Source organism: Lissotriton helveticus, chromosome 1_1, assembly GCF_964261635.1.
Source record: "Lissotriton helveticus chromosome 1_1, aLisHel1.1, whole genome shotgun sequence".
Taxonomy (NCBI): Eukaryota; Metazoa; Chordata; class Amphibia; order Caudata; family Salamandridae; genus Lissotriton; species Lissotriton helveticus.
In genome coordinates, this window is record NC_136057.1 from 1,100,473,338 (window position 1) to 1,100,492,997 (window position 19,660).

The window sequence follows — 19,660 nt, forward strand, 5'->3', positions numbered from 1 at the left end:
GCCCTCTTGCGGGCATTAGAAACAACCAGAGAGTCCAACGGCAACTGGCCCTTGATGTAGGTAGGGTCGCCAGGTGCCGGTCTATACTTTTTTTTCAATCCTGGGGTTTATAACCCTGGCACGTGTGGGTTCCTTAAAAATGTCTGAAGCATGTTTCAGAACCCCCTTTAACATTGGCAGAGTTTTGACAGTCTTTTCAGAGGTGGAAAAGGTATCAAACAGGAAGTCCACTTCAACAGGGTCAGCATGCAGCTGGACGTCGTGATTTTTAGCCGCCCTCTCAAAGCATTAAATGCTGTAGAATCCTCAGTAGGAGAGGTTTTGACATTGTACACCTGAGTGTCCGGGGCAGTGTGCTGATCCCCTGGGTCCCCTGCATCTGCCCATGAGTCCTGGTGATCCTCAGGATCAGTAGGAGAGGTTTTGCCATTGTACACCTGAGTGTCCGGGGCAGTATGCTGATCCCCTGGATCTGCCCATGAGTCCTGGTGATCCTCAGGATCAGTGTCGGCAGGGAAATTGTACTCCTCATCGACCCCTTCCCCAGCCTCCACATCTGAATAAGTGGGTGAGGGTGGAGCAATGGTTCGAGGCCGTGGATTAATCAGCTCAACCAGAATTGGGGAATCCGTAGAGGGCTTCTTGCGCTTCAAAGGAATCGTGTAGGACTCCATAGGCTGTGCCGGCGTGATCTTTCTCTTGTGAAGGGTAAGTTTACCGGTGTCGGCGTCGATAAAGTGTTCCGACTGCTCCTCCATCAGGGGTTGTCGATGCTTCGAGCTCACAAGTGGCTGAGGAGGCTTCGACCCTGTAGACACCTTCATGGGCGCGTCGTCGACCGACCTGCGTGCGAACACCTTCGGCGCCACCTTCGGCGGCAGCGTGAACTGGATTGGCGCCGAGGCCTTTGGCGTCTTGGCAGCCTGCTTCGGGGTGGAAAGTATCCTTCGGATCGACTGCGGAAGCCTTCTTCTTGATGCGTTGCAATGAGTCCGACACCTGCTTTGTGAAGGATGCGGACGGTTTCGACGACCCGACAGACGTCCTCGGTCCACCAGCAGGTGCAGACTCGAGCGAACCCGTGGCTTTCTCCGGCCGATGTGCAGGATCAGCCCCTTTTGGTGCGCCGTGTCCTCCTTCCGTGACGGCGGCCTTTGGCGCCGATGGTGTCGGGTCGGCGGCCTTGACAATTGTTTTCGGTGCCCCAGTCTTCGGCTCGACGCCCTTGATCGATTTGGGCTCGACGCCCTTGAGCGACTTCGGCTCGACGCCCTTGAGCGACTTCACCGGATCGACAACCTTCTTCAGCTTCGGCTGCCCCGACATGTCGGAAGACGAGGAGGCGACCAGAGCGACAGACGTCTTCTGTTTCGACGGCGTCTCAATCACTTTAGTTTTTGTCGACACCGAAGCTTTCACTTTCGGTTTCGGTTTGACCAATGGCTGCTCCGTCGAAGTGTCCGTAGCCGGGCCCGTAGGTGAGGCCGTGGATCCAGGTGTAAGATCTTGGGTAAGGCCATGTGGCGATCCCTCGACCTGAGCCTTAGTGATTGTTCGAACGGGGCATAGCTCTTCGCCTGAGCTATCTCCCATGGCCCATAGGCCTCATTGTCGTCTCCTACCTCGTCGACGACTTCTTCTGTATCGAGCACTTCGACGTCTGCGTCGTAGTTGTAGTCGATCTCCTCCGGTGGAGTTGAAATCGGCTCTCGATCTTCTTGCTCGTCTGCTTCTTCCCCCTCGAAAATGTCCAACGGTGCCGGGGCCGTCTGCTGGGCCTCCTGGTGCGCCACGCGCCGAAGTCGAATCGTCTTCTTGGAGCGAAAACGGGAACAAGCCATACAGTTGGCTTCATCGTGATCCGGCGACAGGCACTTGTTGCACACCGGGTGGACGTCGATGTGGGGATACTTTGAGTTGCACACGGGACATCTCTTGAACGGGCTCCATTCCATGATGTGTTGTCGAAAGTCTGGTTGCGTTGACTGGGCCTCGAGCACCGAAGAGCCACGCGACTCCTCTGGATGTCCGACTCGGGAACTGAGCCGGAACAGAGCTGGGCACCGAACGCAAGACAATACCGACGCTATAGGAAAAGGCCTTCGGGCCTTAAGGAAAGTTTATAACGATTCCGAACTGGAGAGATCGAATAGGCATCCGAACAAAATGGCGGGAAAAAAACAATCTGAGGATGGAGTGGACGCCCATGCGCACTGTAGTCCAGGGGAGGAGCCACCTATCTCGTGATACTTCGAAGACTCTTCCAGGACAACAATGTGCAATAATCCGGACCCAACACTAGGCGGCGATCTATGCTATAGATATGAATTCAGCAGCCCACATGCCTCGAACATATATATATATATATATAGTTATACTTGTATTGACATTTTTATTACTAGAATGAATTTTTATGATGATGATGACTTGGATGTGCTAAATCATTGTTATTGTCTCTTTGCGGATGTTAGGAGCCATGCGAAAGGGCGGCCCTATTTTCCACCTGCATTTCACAATCCATTAAGTGCCATTAGCTCAAAATCTGAGGCTGCAGATAGGTGTTCCACTTTTCGAGGTTGCTGCGGTATCACAGAAAGTGAAGCTATGAACATGTGATTTGTAGAACATTACAAGGCGGCCAGGAATTCTCTCTCTCTTGATGAGTGAGCTTGAGATGATATCAAGAGTAGGAAATGACCATATTTTGCATAGTGTACCACCAGATTTTTTCCTTAACTGTTTTTGATTTCTGTAGAAATCTGTAAACTTTACTCCTGCTAACTACTGACAAAGTTCCTGTGATCCCCCTTTCAACATGATGAAATTGGTATACCCCAAAAAGGGATATTTAACTTCCCTACAGTCCCTTGTATATGGTACAAAGCGTACACAGGGTCTTTAATTGAATTGTCACTAGTGAACTGCAGCACCCATTGCGCCATCCACTATAGTGGTAGTGCAAACCAGACTGTTGGTCAACCATTTGTAGCCTGGCTGTGCAGTTTTAAACTGCAAAGTCACCCTGTAAAAATAACCCTGTTTGACAGTTTAAAACCTTCCTTTTAAATATTAGTAGGTCAACACTAAGTAGGCCATGGGCAAATGTAAGCGGACACTTGAGCAGACAGTCAAACACCAATCCCAGTGGGAGAGAGTCTGCCACTAGAACTGGTTTAGGGTGACTACAGAGGAGGGGTTGCTCATTTCCCTGAGGTGGGCACACATGCTTTGCACAGGGGTAGAAACATTTTTCCATCTTGGATCTAGACAGAGAGTGACAAAGTGGGATTGTTTGCTGTAGGACACACAGGGAGTGTTGAAAAAGTGGGTAGGGTCACCCCTGAGAACGTTCACCCTATTGGTTAAGGAAAGGGCTAGGATTCACCCACATGTATGTGCTAGGCATAAATGTGGTACCCACAATACCATCCTCAAAGCCCTACTGGAACTGTGGATTATCAGAAGAGGAAAGAACCTGGTGTCTGAAGCCAGGAGCCTGGACCTACTCTCCCTCCTATACCCAGGACAAAGAAATGGACTCCAGGTCACAATGCTACTGTTCAAGCTGCAACTACACTACAAGCTACAAGAGGCATTTCCTGCCAATGACCAACTGACCAGTTCAAACGGACCTGGCCTGGACCCTGCTGGTGCCTTCTGCTAGACTGAGTCTGGACTCCCAAGTGCTATCCCCAAAGTGCTGGGGCACTTGGCTGTGTCAATGTTTTCTCCTAACATTTCCTGAAACATGGTACTTAAACACGTTTTGGCTACAAACCCCCTGAGGGCCGGGACCAAACTGCCAAGCCCATTGGAGAAAGGTGCTCTGCTGCTGCGTTGCACATTCAGGTTTCTCCCACTCCAAGCTTTTCTGCAGCAACAAATCCAATTCAGCAGGACCCAACAGTAAAGGTGTACGTCCTCGAGAAGCCCTGTTAGACTACAGCCTTGTCAAGCTGGAAGAATCAGAGCTCTGAAGAAGTGCCTAAAACCAAATGTAGATATCTTCACCGGGCGAAGGTGCCAAAAGTATCTGACTGACAAGGGACCTTCCTTGAGCAGGAAATTCAAATTTATCCCACTCAAAGCTTTCCTGCCAAAACTCAACCAGTTTAACCGGACCTCATCCAATGCCTACTCGAGACTAAGACTAAATGTAAAACTTCTGACCGGCCCGAACCTAGTTTCTGTATCCGAATTGTGCTTCATTGGGGTCAGCCTTAACTCGCGCCTAATGTATAAGTACTGGTCAATGGCAACCAGGTGACCATGGTTCGTGCTTAATGTTTTACGGCGCTATTTTGAACCTTAAACTTAAATGAAAATTCAATTCTCTGGTTCCCTTTATTAGATTTTTGTTGTTTTGGTGTCATTTTGTTTATTAAAATTTACTTTTACCGCTATTTCTTACATCAGGGTATAATTAAACAAACAAAGACTGAAGTTATGTGGTGGTATGTAGGTAAGTTCAAAGACTTATCTAGGAAGATAACGTTGAATGATGGGTATTTCTGGTTTACTATACCTTTGAATAAGCAGTAGTTTCTTACCTGGTACTCCAGTTCTCTTGTAGGGGTATTTCCGTGATAGTCCTAATCATGTAAAAAGTCACGCCCAGGTGCGTGGACCTCAGGGCACTTCATTAGATATATCTTCTTAAGTTGTCATCTTCTGCCTTTCTTCAGGAAGGCCTGCATAGACACTTAAGTCATAAAAAAGACAATAATGCAGCCTAACTAACTAGGCTACACTGACCATTACTTCATCTTGAAGTGAAAAAAGATAGCTAGTTAACTTTTAAATTTAGCAATTTTACTGAGTTTCAAAACATAGAAAACTCCCCTTCACAAAACTCCTTTTTTCATGATAGAGATGAAAGGGTTGGACAGAGAAGCCCCCCATAGGCTGCCAGTATGTGTCTGCAAATGGATACCGTGCCTTTAAGAGTCTCCAGAGATACCCGGTATACCATGATGCACAGCCAGAGGCACTTACTTTCAGTTCTTTTGGAAGGCATAAAGAAGCAATGCCTGCTGAGTCCTGGGTATGTATGCTTCTGCCACCGGGGAGGCGGGCGGGTTGCTTATGACTATCACGGAAATACCCCTACAAGAGAAGTGGAGTTACAGGTAAGAAACTACTCCTTCTCTTGTAGGGGATTTCCGTGTAAAGTCATAATCAAGTGAATAGACTAGCAAGCCCATCCCAATACAACTCCCCAGCGGTGGAAGAAACTGAGAATAACCGTACTATTGTGCAAATAGATTCCGAAGTGAGCCTGCCCAAACTGAGCATCTGCCCTAGCATCAGTGTCTAAGCAGTAGTGCTTAGTAAACGTATGGACTGACTTCCAAGTTGCAGCCGTACAGATTTCTGAAATAGGTACGTTATGAAGTAAAGTCGTTGTAGCTGCTTTACCTCTGGTAGAGTGCGCGCTAGGCTTACTAACAAGAGTCTTGTTGGCTTTCTGGTAACACAGCTGAATACAGGAAACAGTCCACCTAGACATAGATTGTTTGGAGCTAGCTCGACCAGTCTGGACCGAGCCATAGTTTACAAGTAACTGGTCTGATCTACGGATATCCTTAGTCTTGTCCAAATAGAACTTCAAGGCCCTCCTGACATCAAGGGAATGAAGTCACGTCTCAGCAGCAGAAGAGGGATTCTGAAAAATGTAGGCAATGTAATAGTTTGGTTCACATGAAACTCTGAAACTACTTTCGGGAGGGACTTAGGCTGAGTCCTCATAACTACCTTAGAGGAATGAAAAACTGTATATGGCTCTTTACAACATAGTGCCTGAAGTTCGCTAACCTTGCGGGCAGAGGTTATGGCCACAAGGAAAGCCTTCTTCCAAGACAGATGCTGAAGGGAAGCCTTATGAATGGGTTCAAACGGTTCACTCATCAGTTGAGAAAGAACCACATTGAGCTCCCAAGGAGGCGAAGGACGCCTAATGGGAGGAAACACTTTTTTCAATCCTTCAAGAAAATCTCTGATGACTGGGATTTAAAAAAATGAAGTTTGTTAAGGACATTTCCTATAAGCAGTTAAAGCTGCCAGGTGAACTTTAATCGAATGAAACTGAAGGCCAGATGGAGCCAAGTGTAGCAAGTAAGGAAGGATGGCATCTTCCTTGCAGGAGGTAGGATCCACATTCTTAGACGCACACCAGATGCAAAATCTCTTCCATTTATATGCATAAGACGTGCGTGTAGAAGGTCTTTTGGCATCCTTCAATTTCTCCATACAGTCCAGAGGGAGATTCAAATGTCCGTACTGTACTAACTCAGGAGCCATGCCACCAAATTCAACGACGAGAGATTGGGGTACACCATCTGTCCGCCGAACTTCGTGAGAAGGTCCGGCCAGCATGGAAGACAGATGTGGCAGGAGAGACCGGTGGAGTAGGTCTGTGAACCATCACTGACGGGCCACTCCGGAGCAATGAGGATCATCTTGGCCCGTGATTGTGAGAGCTTGATCAGTACTGTCGGGATCAGGGGAATTGGAGGAAAAGCGTAGAGAAAGCCAACTGATCCACAGTGCATTCCCCAGAGTCCCTGGTTGGTAAAACCTGGAAGTCACGGCATGTTTGCTATTTTCTGCGGTAGCGAACAGATTGACCTCTGGAGTTCCCCATCCTCCGAAGATGTCTCGCACCACTTTGTCGTTTAAGACCCATTCATGATTTTCTTGAATTAGTCTGCTGAGAGCGTCTGCCTGAGCATTTTGAACACCTGGGAGGTAAGTTGCTGTGATGGTCAGGTTCCTGGCCAATAGCATTTCCAGATTGTCTGGGCTTCCCGAGATAACGCTAGAGATCTCGAGCCCCTCTGTTTGTTGAGGTAGAACATTGTGGTTGTATTGTCCGTGTGGACAAGCAGGGAACTGGTGTAAAACGACAGCTGGAAGGCGTTCAGTGCCAAATGAACTGCTTGAAGTTCCAGGAAGTTGATGTGGTACTTGGCCTCTTTCAGGGACCACGTGCCCTGAATCTGAACGTGGTCGGAATGGCCACCCTAGCTGTGGAGAGAAGCATCCATCACTATGGTTTGTGTTGGTAACTCCTTGTGGAAGGGAATCCCCCGGAAGATATTGCAGGGAAAACACCACCATCGGATGGACTGGAGAGCCTGCAGCGACAGCTGAATCCTGTCCTCCCAATCCCCCAGTTTCTGGTCCCACTGATCCTCCAGACATTCTTGCAGGGGCCTCACATGGAGCCGTGCATTTGGAGTGAGGAAGATACAGGAGGCCATGGAGCCCATTAGAGAAGAAACTTTCCTCACCGTCGGGATGGTATGGTCATGAGAGCCTGAGCCTTTCGAAGGATCGATAAGCGTCTTTCCTCCGAATGTCCCACGTTTACCGTGCATTTATCGATGGTGGCACCCAGGTACTATAGACATTGGACAGGAGTCGAGACAGACTTCGGGAGGTTGATGTGGAGGCCCAAACTAAGGAGGAGATTGGAAGACCGATTGAAATGAAGTTGCGCTTCCTGAGACGTAGCTGCCTTGATCACCGTGTTCTTCCTTAAGATGCGCAGCAATACGGCCATGCATTTGGAAAATGTCCGGGGCGCTGACTTCAGGCCGAAGGAAGCACGGAGTATTGATAGTGGTTGTTGCCTATGGTGAAGCGCAGGAACTTGCGATGTTTCCTCGCTATGGACATGTAAAAATATGCATCTTGCAGATCTATTGTGCATAGCCAGTCTCCCTGATGAAGTTGATGGTAGATTTGATGCAAGGACAACATCCGAAACTTTTCTCTGTGAACCCATTTGTTTGCCTGTCAAAAGTCGAGGATGTGTCTTAACTCGTTCTTGTCTTTCTAGCGGACTAGAAAGAACCGAGGATACAGTCCTGTTCCTCTCTGTGCAAGAGGAACCGGTTCTATTGCCCTTTTCTGTAAGAGGATGTTGGCCTCCCTCTGTAACTAGCGTAGCATGTAGCGTGAGCGAGTTGGAGGAATCAACGGAGGAGGGCTTGTGAAACGTAGCCAGTATCCACTACGAACAATATTCAGCACCCAATTGTCCAGAGTTATTTTTTGCCACTCTGCCAGATAATTTTGAATGCTTCGCCCCACCGGAGTGGGTAACAGAAGAGGGGGAAGGAACCCTTCAGGGGTTGGAACCAGCAGGGGCCTTGTGCAGACTACTGGTTGGACCGTCCTCGCAACTGGCATTTCTGAAACGGTTTAAAAGACCGCTGACACTGCTGTTGTTGACTGGACTGACGGCCTTGAGATCGTTGGAACCTCTGGGAGGAATAACGCCTTTGAAAGAGGCGGAAGGTTTTTCGCTGTTCATTACTTTTCTCCAGACCTACAGCCTTCAAAGTCTCCATTTCAGACTTCATGCGGACCATCTCGTCATCCGCATGGGAGCCAAGGAGAGTCGTGCCAGAGAATGGTAGATTAAAAATGCGCTGTTGCGCCTCCGGCTTTAGCGAGGTAAGACAAAACCAGGAATGTCTCCAGAGAGCAACTCAATGGCAATACCCGTGGGCTGACAGGAGTGAAGTATCCGCTGCAGCACTGATGATTTGATTTGAAACCATCAGTCCCTCGTTCACTATCTCCTGAAAGTCTACCCGCTTGTCCCAGGGCAGGAGGTCCACAAATTGCTGAAGCGACTCTCACAGGGATCGGTCATATCGGCCCAGCAAGGCAGTAGAACTGGCCGCCTTCATAGGCGTAGTTGTGGTGTTGCAAACTTTTCTCCCCACTAAATACAGCTTACGGCTTTCCTTATCAGTTGGTACAGTTGAAGTCAGAGCCGTAGCATGCCGTTTCCTTGCCGCCACCACTATAACCGAGTCGGGGGGGGGGTCCTGTCAGAGGAAAGCAGGATCCGAATCAGGTGGGCGACATTTCTTCTGTAGCCTGGAAGGCGCAGATTTTATAGACGATGGTGTCAAGAACAGTTCCATAGCTGGTTCCACTAAACCAGGCACCAACGGAAGCAATGGAAGAGATGTTTGTCTCTGCTGTAGAGTTTCAAATATAACTGACGTCGACGGCACAGGGGTAGACAAGGGAATGTTAAGCTTTGACGCCCCTCTGACCAGAACCTCCTGAAAGATGGAGATATCATCAACGGGAGATACACTTTGAGGAGGGGAGTCCGTTAGAGTAGGCGACTACCTCCCCGTACTCGTGGAAGACGTGTCCCTGGTATGCCGGGAGCGAGATCTCTCGTAGCAATGGCGATGAGATCACGTGGAAGACCGGCGTTGTCTACGGGAACGATGTCTCGGCCGAGACCGTGACCGTGGTCTTCAAGGCTCTGCAGAACGCGTGGGCTGTGGGCCCAGGCCGAGGCAGAGGATGAGGAGGTGGAGAATGACCTTGAAGTAGAGGAAGCAGAGGAAGCAGAGGAGGAGTAGGAGGAGTAGGAGGCGGTGTCGCTGGCCGGGACACCAGTTGACGAGGATCAGGAGGCGTCCTTGATGGTGAATAGTTACGACTGTACTCCGAATCTGCAGAAGAGACCCGTCTCCTCCGTTTTCGAGCTGGCTGCGAAGAAGGCGCCCTGGACTCATCGTCAGACCTTCTCCTCGACGTCGATCTACTGCTCAACGGCGAACGGTGACATTTTCTGGATTGTGAACTCCCTGACATCGACAGGCTTACTACAGAGCGAGTCCCAGAATGGTACCTCGACGTTGAATGCAGATGATGACTCCTCGACGTCGACCTTCTCTACGACTTCAACCTTCTCCTTGACATCGACCTTCTTGTAGACGTCTACCTTCTTTTCGACGGCGATGACGCATCGACGATGACCGCCGGTGCCTTTGTGACTCCGATCGATGATGATGATGATGTCTTGAGTCGACGATAAAAGCAGGGACATCCGTGATGTCAGTCTCGTCTGAGACCTTGCCGTTCTTCTCCTCGATGTGGAGCATCGACGTTGCTTCGACCCAGAGCCCTGAGTCGAGGGAGAGCATATAGTCGTCATACCTGCCCTCGTCTTCTGCGACGTTGATCAGGACTGGCGCCGTATTTCGGCCATTTTTCGACTGTGGAGCCCCCCCAGAGGTCGAAGCATGGGTTTTGGTAGAGGACTTACCCTCTCCTTGCCCAGAGCCTGTAGATGCTGCCTTCTGTCTTCTCTGCTCCAACCCTTGGAGCCGAATCTTCTCCCTGTCACGCAGAGTGTGCCTAGAAAAGGTCTTGCAAATAGAGCAGGTGTCAGGGACATGAGAGACAGGCAGACACAGAATACAGACTCTGTGTGCATCAGACTTGGCCTTCTTCCTACCACAGTCAGGACACTAGTCAAACAGAGAAGGCATTTTTACAAGAAAACTGTAGACATTCTGCCAAAAAGTACAGCAGACGGTAGATAAAGGCCAAAGACATTGAGTAAAGCAGCAAAAATCCAAATACTGAAGTAAATTGTAGAGCTCAATGCTCCAAGGTCCTGTTGCAGGAACCGGAAAAAAGAACTGAAATTAACTGCCTCTGGCTGTGCCTCATGGATACCGGGGGTCTCTGGAGACTCTTAAAGGCACGGGATCCATTTGCAGACACATAATGGCAGCCTATGGGAGACTTCTCTGTCCAACCCTTTCATTTCTATCATGAAAAAAGGAGGTTTGTGAAGGGAAGTTTTCTATGTGTTGAAACTCAGTAAAATTGCTAAATTTAAAAGTTTACGGGCTATCTTTTTTCACTTCAAGCTGAAGTAATGGCCATTGTAGCCTAGATAGTTGGGCTGCATTATTGTCTTTTTATCTCTTAAGTGTCTATACAGGCCTTCCTGAAGAAAGGCATTAGATGACAACTTAAGAAGACATATCTAATGAAGTGCTCCAGGGTCCACGCACACGGGCGGGACTATTCACATGATTATGACTATACACAGAAATCCCCTACAAGAGAATAAGGAATTAGTGTAATTTTCCAGAAGTTTGGGGTTAGATACAGCAGCATTTGTTTAGGAACCAATCCCTTCCTCCGGGGAGTTAGAATAGAGAGTGAATCACATTAAGATACTGCTTTCCCCAACTGCTGTTCTTATATATCAGCATGTGCCTACACATGTTCCTGTACCATTCCTTAGGAAGGTCAAATCTCACATTGGTTGCTTTATTTGGGAAAATCGAGGGATACTTATTGCTAAAAAAAAGTTACTTGTAAGACCTAGCTTTCGGAAATATTTTTGAGCAACCAATATGGAATAGATACAGCATCAATTTGCATCCCACCTGCTAAGGATGTTATGGAGGATTCTTTCTTTTTGAATATGCTGTGACATAACATAGCTACAATAGGATTTTGTTAAAATTTTAACCACCCATTGTTTTCATGGGGCAGCTAAAAATAGTTGAGGAGCTGTGTTATACATGGTGGGAAGTAACATTCAGAAATTCCATGGTTCTCTTGCAACTACTTATGAGCTGTAAATTAAGATATGTACTCACTAATCTTGAGCTCACTCCTAAGAAACTGATGTCTCTTTTCTTATGGATGCAAATGTATGCTCATTTCAGGAAATCCAAATAAAGCATTGGCCACATTTCACACGTTTACAGTTTAAATCGTTTTTTGATTCCGTTCCTATCTGTGGTTCATTCTATCAAACCAACTCTTTGGTACAAGATCTTTACCAGCCATGCTCTGGGTGTGGATTTTGTGAAAGGATGAGGATTCTCTGGAGATAAACTGGTCTATGCCAATTGTATCTACATGAAAGAATGAAGGAATTCCCTTAATGAAGGAGGACCTTTAGGGAGACTATGATTTTATTAAGAAAGGATGCAGAGCAGCCAAATATTATTGATATCTGTATTCCATTTATTTGGAACACTATAACCCTAAAGGGTTCGACTGTAGGGTAAACCATATTTCCTGTTATACATGTTAAGAGGTTTGGGCCAGTTATCCTCACATGGTCAGTGGATGACTTTCACTGCAGATATTTTGGAAGGATATTATGGTGTAATTGAATAGGACTTTCTGAGCAGATATTGCTTTGACTGCATAACGTGTCCTAATATGTATTATGTCTCGGCAAAGAATTATTTGGGTTTAAATGTGGCTCAATTGATAGGAGCGCATGTTTGAAATGCAGAAGGGACGGTGAGTGCAGAAAGCGCAGGATTGGAATGTAGGAGTGATATTGAGTGCTGAAGCATAACCATAATAGCTATGGTTAAACAATGAATGTGAGATTGTGACTAATGAAAAGTCCAGGTCCCTATGACTAGCCCTGTCCAGTGTTTGGCAATTGGGATCTCTGGGATTTCAGGGTCCTCCGATTATTTACTTTTGATTCTCTTTTGTCGGTTCAGGTGGATACCTTCACAATGTGTCATGAACAATTAAAAGTAATGAGGTAGGTTGGTTGTGAGATGCTGTGGGGGAATCTTTGTAGCTTTGCTTTTGACCCTTCGGCTTATAGGATGACACAAAAAATATGATGACAGTTGTGATGTCTCTTGGTGTTCTGTCAGAAGTCATGAGCAAAAAATGTACACACTGCTGTAAATCCCCACTTCATATTTACTCCTAGAAAGTTCAACATGTTCACACTTTACCTTGCATTTCATCACCTGCAAACAAATTGCTTCTGCTTTACATAGGACATCATCAACATCAAGTTTCATGGATAGCTCGTTAATGTGCTAAAATGATACAAATTAAACATTGAAAAAGTAAGGCGAGAGTAATTATTTACATTTAAAATCAATACAATTAAAACAACAAGTTAATCTTTATAAAAATTTAAAATATTAAAAAACATGATCAATTTCAACATATTAGGCCTTTCAATAGCTATTATCCACCAAACTTCAGAAGAGGTTTATCTTCAGCTACTTCCATGAGCTTTTTATATATAACATACCACTTCTTCATACTTACTAATTACTTTTTTGAATGCATCTGAATTTCCAGCAGGCACTACTTTATTTAAACGTGTGTGTGGCTACTTTTAAAGGAATGGTCTTACCTGATTAACCAATCAATTGGGTCCTCTGACTATCATTATTATGTACTTGTCCCGAATGAATTAATCAACAAAACCATCAGTGGGACTATAGCTGGGAGTCTATTAATCAAACCTAAGAGGTTAACCATTTATCATGCACACATCTTAGTGGTTAAAGAAATGCAGGTTTGAACTTTGAAGACCTACTGGGAAAGGAAATGGGAAAAGGCTTCATCCCCTGAAACTGGCGTGTAGGGATTTGTAGAAGGCAGAGAGCAGAACCAAGGAGAGACAGAGATGACTGGAGGAAAGATGGTGAGGCCCAGAAAGGAAAGAAGACAAAGAGAAGCTGGAAGAGGGGGGTGGGCGGGCAGAGAAGAGACAAAGGCCAGCAAGCTCGGTGGATAGACAGAGAGGTTTGGTTATACAAAACTCATAGCACCTATACTCAATGATCACAAAAACAGGGGTTCTCAATATCCCTCGGCCAAGGTTTCACGAAGGAAGAGTGGCCTCAGCTAAGTAATCCATTATTTATTTGACATGAATAGGGCTCAAGGGGGGCACTGGAATAACTATAGAGCACCTGGTAACACGGTCATAAGAAACATGCTAAGGTGGGGAGTATCAAGAGAGGGTAACAAAGTGGGAAAACAATTAAGAGTTGTGAACCCCTTTCTCAGTGTGAGATAATGTTGATACTCAGAAGAGGTGATGGGAAGCGGGAAAGCAGTGGTGCATTGTATCCAGCGGGTGGCATAACTGACGGTTGACAGGAAATATAAAGACGCCCCTTACCCATCAAGTAAAGATAGTCTTGTTTTCTTAAGAGGGTAACTCAATTAGAAGAGCTCCAAGGACACTGGGAGTTGGGAGAAGGTCTACGGAGAGGAAAACTCAAACCTGGAAATTATACTACCTGTGAACAATTATCTGTTTAGAGCAAAAAGCATACACATTTTCCAAATCTTTACTTGTCTGATCCTTCTTATACTACAACAGAGACAAACATGCCATTGATTGTTTTAGGCAGAAGGGTCTTTGAAATAAAATGCAATCTCTTAACAGTTCTTGGGGAGATCATCTCCATTCATCAGGCCATGGTCTTCCTTGGTTTAACTCACTACTAGTTTGTCTAAAATGTGGATGAGCTAGTCTTGGAAACTTTCTAAGTGGAATTTAACCATTATTTCTCCTCACTCAATAAATACATAACTAATCCTGTGCTAACTGGGTGAAAACCTGGAGTATACATTAGGGCAAATTGGTGCTCCCGAACCATGGCAGGAGTGCTTGATCTTGGAGCAAGTTGCGAAATACTCCACACCACCTACAATTAACCTATAAAATTAGTCCGAGATTTGGAAGCCTTTTTTGTAGACTTGTCTCACCAAATTTCATTTTGAGAATAATAGAAACTTGCATGAGGAATTGAAACGGGCTGTCCCAAACTCACACCGGCTTGCTGTTCCTGCCTGCATCCAAGGTTACAGAGGCGCTGCTGGTCCCCCAGCATTGCATCCGTGTACAAGAGGGGCCTGGGCTGCGGACTCTTCATAAGCATCCACGGACTCCTGCAGCTCCCGCGCTAATGCGGGCTGTCCCAGGCTCACACCGACCTGCTGTTCCTGCCCACATCCTTGCTTACAGAGGCCCTCTGGGGTGGAACTCGGTCCCCAAGCATTCACCCCGCGTACAGGAGGGGCGTGGGCTGCTGATGCTTCATAAGCGTCCATGGACTCCCGCAGTGAGCGAAACGGACGCAGGCCATCCCAGGCTCACGCCGAACTGCTGTTCACCTGCTGTTCTGCCCGCATCCTTGCTTATGGAGGCCTTGCTAGGGTGGGGCACAATCCCCCAGCATACACCCCGCGTACAGGAGGGGCTTGGGCAGCTGACGTTCCATAAGCATCCACGGTCTCCTGCAGTGCAGAACGCATGCAGGACTGCCCGGGTAAAGGGCGGGTCCATCTGCGCCCGTTCGCAGGTAGGCTTGGCTACCCCCTTTTAATTTGGCCCACAGTGGAACTTTGGCAAAAAGAATCGCTTAAATATTAGGGTAATCTTGTTGTCAAGTCGTCTTCAGAACTAAAGCTTGACTATTATTATGTACAGCTTTCATTGTGCTGCGACAACACCATTTGCGACTATGGGCAAAAGGAAAATGCAAGGTTGTGGGGCTTCGAAGGCTATACCCATAGGAGCATCTAATACACCCACAATTCCAATTATCTGTTAACAGTAATGAGTGATTTAAATTCCAAAATAGGCCACGTGGAGGAAAGAAAAAATGCTGAAAGGCGGAGTTTCCTGACACTGCTTGCTTCGCAAGATTCATCTGATCAAACAGATTGACATGTAATTACGCCCTGATTGGAAACTTGTTGAGTGCTAGTGGGTATTTGGGACTTCTGCATTTTGCAAGATTAGGCCATATTGTGAGGTCTAGTATGGCTAACAGCGACCCAATGGTCAGTGGCGCATCGGGTGGCCCTGGGGAGGTCACAGCCCAGCTGTAAATTCGCCAATAGTTACCACTGACACCCCTACACACTCCGATTCACCTCCACTAAAAAAGAGCAGACGAAACAAGCAGCTGCCAGCAAAAAGGAAGCTTCATCCCCCGCCCTGGGTTCTGGTGGGCATGGTAGCCCCAAGGTGAAATACTGTATCAATCAACTCGGCGCTCTGGGAAAATCATTTGGGGCCATATGTATCAACATTCCCTTTTGCGATTTCTAAATAGCGATTTTTAAGGAATCGCTATTTAGAAATCGCAAAATGGTATGTATGTAGAAATTCGCTTTGTTTTAGCGATTTCTTAAAATTCCTTAATTGCGATTAGCAAATTGCTAATCGCAATTAAGGAATGATTTCCCATTAATTTCTATGGGCCAGGAGGCCCATAGGAATGAATGTGAAATTATTCTCAAGTTGCGAGTCGCAATTTGCTAATCGCAAATTGAGAATAATTTCAAGGGTGCAGGGGTGTCTCAAGAACACCCTGCTGCACCCCTGAAAATGACATGTGTGCGCATATGGCGCACATACATGCCCTTAGCGTCACATGGCACTTTTACAAATTGCATAAAGTGCATTTGTAAAAGAAATCGTAAATTACCACCAACTACAAGTTGGTGGTAATTTGCGATTCCTTTAGGGCATTTAGGATTTTTTTTTGCATCATACATTGCATTTAAGGAATCCTTAAATGCAATCGCAAAATAAGGAATGGCAAATTATGCGATTCCTTATTTTGCAGCCAAATACTTTCATACATACCATGTTGCGAAAATGGGTTCGCAAACGCCGAAATTCTGCGAATTTCGGCGTTTGCGAACCCATTTGGCCTTGATACATATGGCCCATAATGACGACTTATTCCTTAAATCAGAGGCATTACTATGCGGTTTAAAAGAAGATTTGAGAGTAAAGTTTGACCTGGGGCTGGAAAACATCGTAGCCTCCGATGGGCAAACAACATTTTGATCGTGAATTTTTACCTCAACATACTTGACCAGCGAAACACACAAGTCACTAACTGGCTAAATGAAGTGATCACAAAGGCAAATGTCTCAAGTCAGGAGTAAGGCTTAAGCGCACAGCGTCAAGTTGAATGTATGGTAATTGGAAAAATTAGTGGTGAGTTAGAGGTTGATGAAGGTGCTCCTACGGGCGACGCAACTGGCCGAATGCGTCCACTGGTACTAAAAGGTGAGTGTGCTACGTGGTACGTAGGTACATCCCCGTGAAGTGGGCACAGTTAGGAAGTTCAGGTACACTGACTCCAGTGAAGTTCAATAAAGTAAAGGAAAGGTTAAATGAAGAGTCAATACGTAAGTTTCATCAAATAGTCTTTTTTAGTGATTTCACGAAATTTTTTGTTAAAGCGTTACATCACGCTTTATAAGTAAATATAATCCAATGATATTTTCAAGGCATGCTCCAATGCATTTCGGACTAACAAAAGTCCTTTGTCAAGGAGCGCTGTGGAAGGATACAAACAGAATGCAGCTTAGATCAACAATGAATGAATACCAATGCAAAAGCATAGTGCAAGAAAAAATCCCAGCTAACGGTGACAAACAACGGTGTGTGCTTAACATGCGTTCATTTGTGAAAAGAGTGTGTAAGACAGTCCCATTATGTGCATTAAAAAAGGTTATCAAGACGGGGTCATGCGTTTGTCAAATGTGCGGTAGTGCGAGTGAAACTGCGGTCTATGAGCATGCTTTCATTAAAGACGTGGTGAGGGAAATTCGTAAAAGGTGATCCAAAAACACGGTGATCAAAAATGAGGTTAAAAACGGGTCTTACGCTTATAGACACAGCTATGTGCTCACATCCGAGCTGCAAAATAACGAAACGTGATCGTTACCAAATATTATCAAAAGCTGGCAGGGTTAAAAAGGTGAGGGAAGTGCTGTGATGGTTACTTACTGTGGAGAGATTCAAGCGGTGAACTGAATACCACGGCTTCACGGAGTTACTGTGGAGTTCGCCCGGGGAAAGTGTGTGGGAGGTAAAAACAGATGAGGGACACCAAGTGAAGAAAGATGGGAGCGGCCATCTTGTAGTAGGTAAAGGTGAACGAAATAAGGTACATGTGCAGAACGGGTGACGTTGCATTAAACAGTAACATTATAAACCATTATAAATAACAACTAAGTTCAGTCCGGTCATTGAGGCCGAACGGTTTCAGTGACTGGAGACAATATATCCATGTTGTTGTCTCTGCCCTCAACATGGGCAACCATTTCGAGTACCAAGTACTTCAGTTGTGCAACACTGTGGTGTGCTTCGTTGAAGTGGACAGCCACAGTCGATTTAGTATTCTTGGTCCTGATGTTTGACTTATGTTCATTAAGTCTGATCTTGATTTTTCTACTGGTTTTTCCCACATAGGTTTTCCCGCATGGGCATTTGAGTAAGTAGATCAAATTAGCTGAATCACATGTGGCGTCTACATTGAGGTTGATGTTGTATCCTCTCATGGGGTGATTTAGAGTGTTGCCTCCCATTACATTATTGCAGTTGCTGCAATGATGGCATGGACGTGTACCGGTGTGCTTTCTTGACGTGACCGTTGGTTTGGATAGGATTTCTTTGATGTTCGGAGGTCTGCTGTAAGCAAAGATGGGTGGTTCTTTAAATAAATCACCTAGTGTCCCTCATCTGTTTTTACCTCCCACACACTTTCCCCGGGCGAACTCCACAGTAACTCCGTGAAGCCGTGGTATTCAGTTCACCGCTTGAATCTCTCCACAGTAAGTAACCATCACAGCACTTCCCTCACCTTTTTAACCCTGCCAGCTTTTGATAATATTTGGTAACGATCAAGTTTCGTTATTTTGCAGCTCGGATGTGAGCACATAGCTGTGTCTATAAGCGTAAGACCCGTTTTTAACCTCATTTTTGATCACCGTGTTTTTGGATCACCTTTTACGAATTTCCCTCACCACGTCTTTAATGAAAGCATGCTCATAGACCGCAGTTTCACTCGCACTACCGCACATTTGACAAACGCATGACCCCGTCTTGATAACCTTTTTTAATGCACATAATGGGACTGTCTTACACACTCTTTTCACAAATGAACGCATGTTAAGCACACACCGTTGTTTGTCACCGTTAGCTGGGATTTTTTCTTGCACTATGCTTTTGCATTGGTATTCATTCATTGTTGATCTAAGCTGCATTCTGTTTGTATCCTTCCACAGCGCTCCTTGACAAAGGACTTTTGTTAGTCCGAAATGCATTGGAGCATGCCTTGAAAATATCATTGGATTATATTTACTTATAAAGCGTGATGTAACGCTTTAACAAAAAATTTCGTGAAATCACTAAAAAAGACTATTTGATGAAACTTACGTATTGACTCTTCATTTAACCTTTCCTTTACTTTATTGAACTTCACTGGAGTCAGTGTACCTGAACTTCCTAAGTGTACCCACTTCACGGGGATGTACCTACGTACCACGTAGCACACTCACCTTTTAGTACCAGTGGACGCATTCGGCCAGTTGCGTCGCCCGTAGGAGCACCTTCATCAACCTCTAACTCACCACTAATTTTTCCAATTACCATACATTCAACTTGACGCTGTGCGCTTAAGCCTTACTCCTGATCTTATACATATATACTCACTGCCCGAAAGGCTGACAGCACGCCCACTCAACCTTCTAGCAACGATGCAATATGACGACATCACCAAATCCACGGAAGCCCACGCTGAAACCTTGGCATTCGATCCTGAAGCAACGGAAAGGATCTATGCACTGATCAACGATGATTTAACCCAAGCACCCTCGTGCAGAACGAAGGAACAATGCATTAAACAACTCCTCTACCTTTCTAAACGCCGCGTGAACCAGAAACTTCACGCTAGTACATTAATAAAGTATCATAAGGCGCTCCGCATTCCCCGAGGCCTCGGGATCGCTCTTAAGCCTTCTTTATGTAAGAATTCAAAGGTTTTTCTGGAAAAATGGTATGCCATACTTAATAAGTGTAGTCTGGACTTGATACTATTGATTATCGAAGAACTGTCGGGCATTCTCGACGAGCTTACACTCGAAATAACCACCACAGAAAATGAACTAAAAGACCTCTTTACCCCGGATGAATTAGGGACCACCTTGGAAGACATCAATAGACAAATCGACCGCCATACCAGGGAGATCAATGAACGGAAATTGCGCAAATTTC

The 19,660-nt window shown here is 46.0% G+C and overlaps 1 protein-coding gene across 6 annotated transcripts in view; it reads right to left on the minus strand.

The window, feature by feature from the left end:
* The window catches only part of TBC1D15 (TBC1 domain family member 15), a 607,052-nt gene that overhangs the window by 35,160 nt on the left and 552,232 nt on the right, over nucleotides 1–19,660 (minus strand). For all 6 annotated transcript variants that reach the window (XM_078678245.1, XM_078678222.1, XM_078678231.1 and 3 more), the window contains one exon: nucleotides 12,561–12,647. In XM_078678245.1, the coding sequence (XP_078534371.1) occupies nucleotides 12,561–12,647 (87 nt within the window). The remainder of the gene's footprint in view (nucleotides 1–12,560; nucleotides 12,648–19,660) is intronic.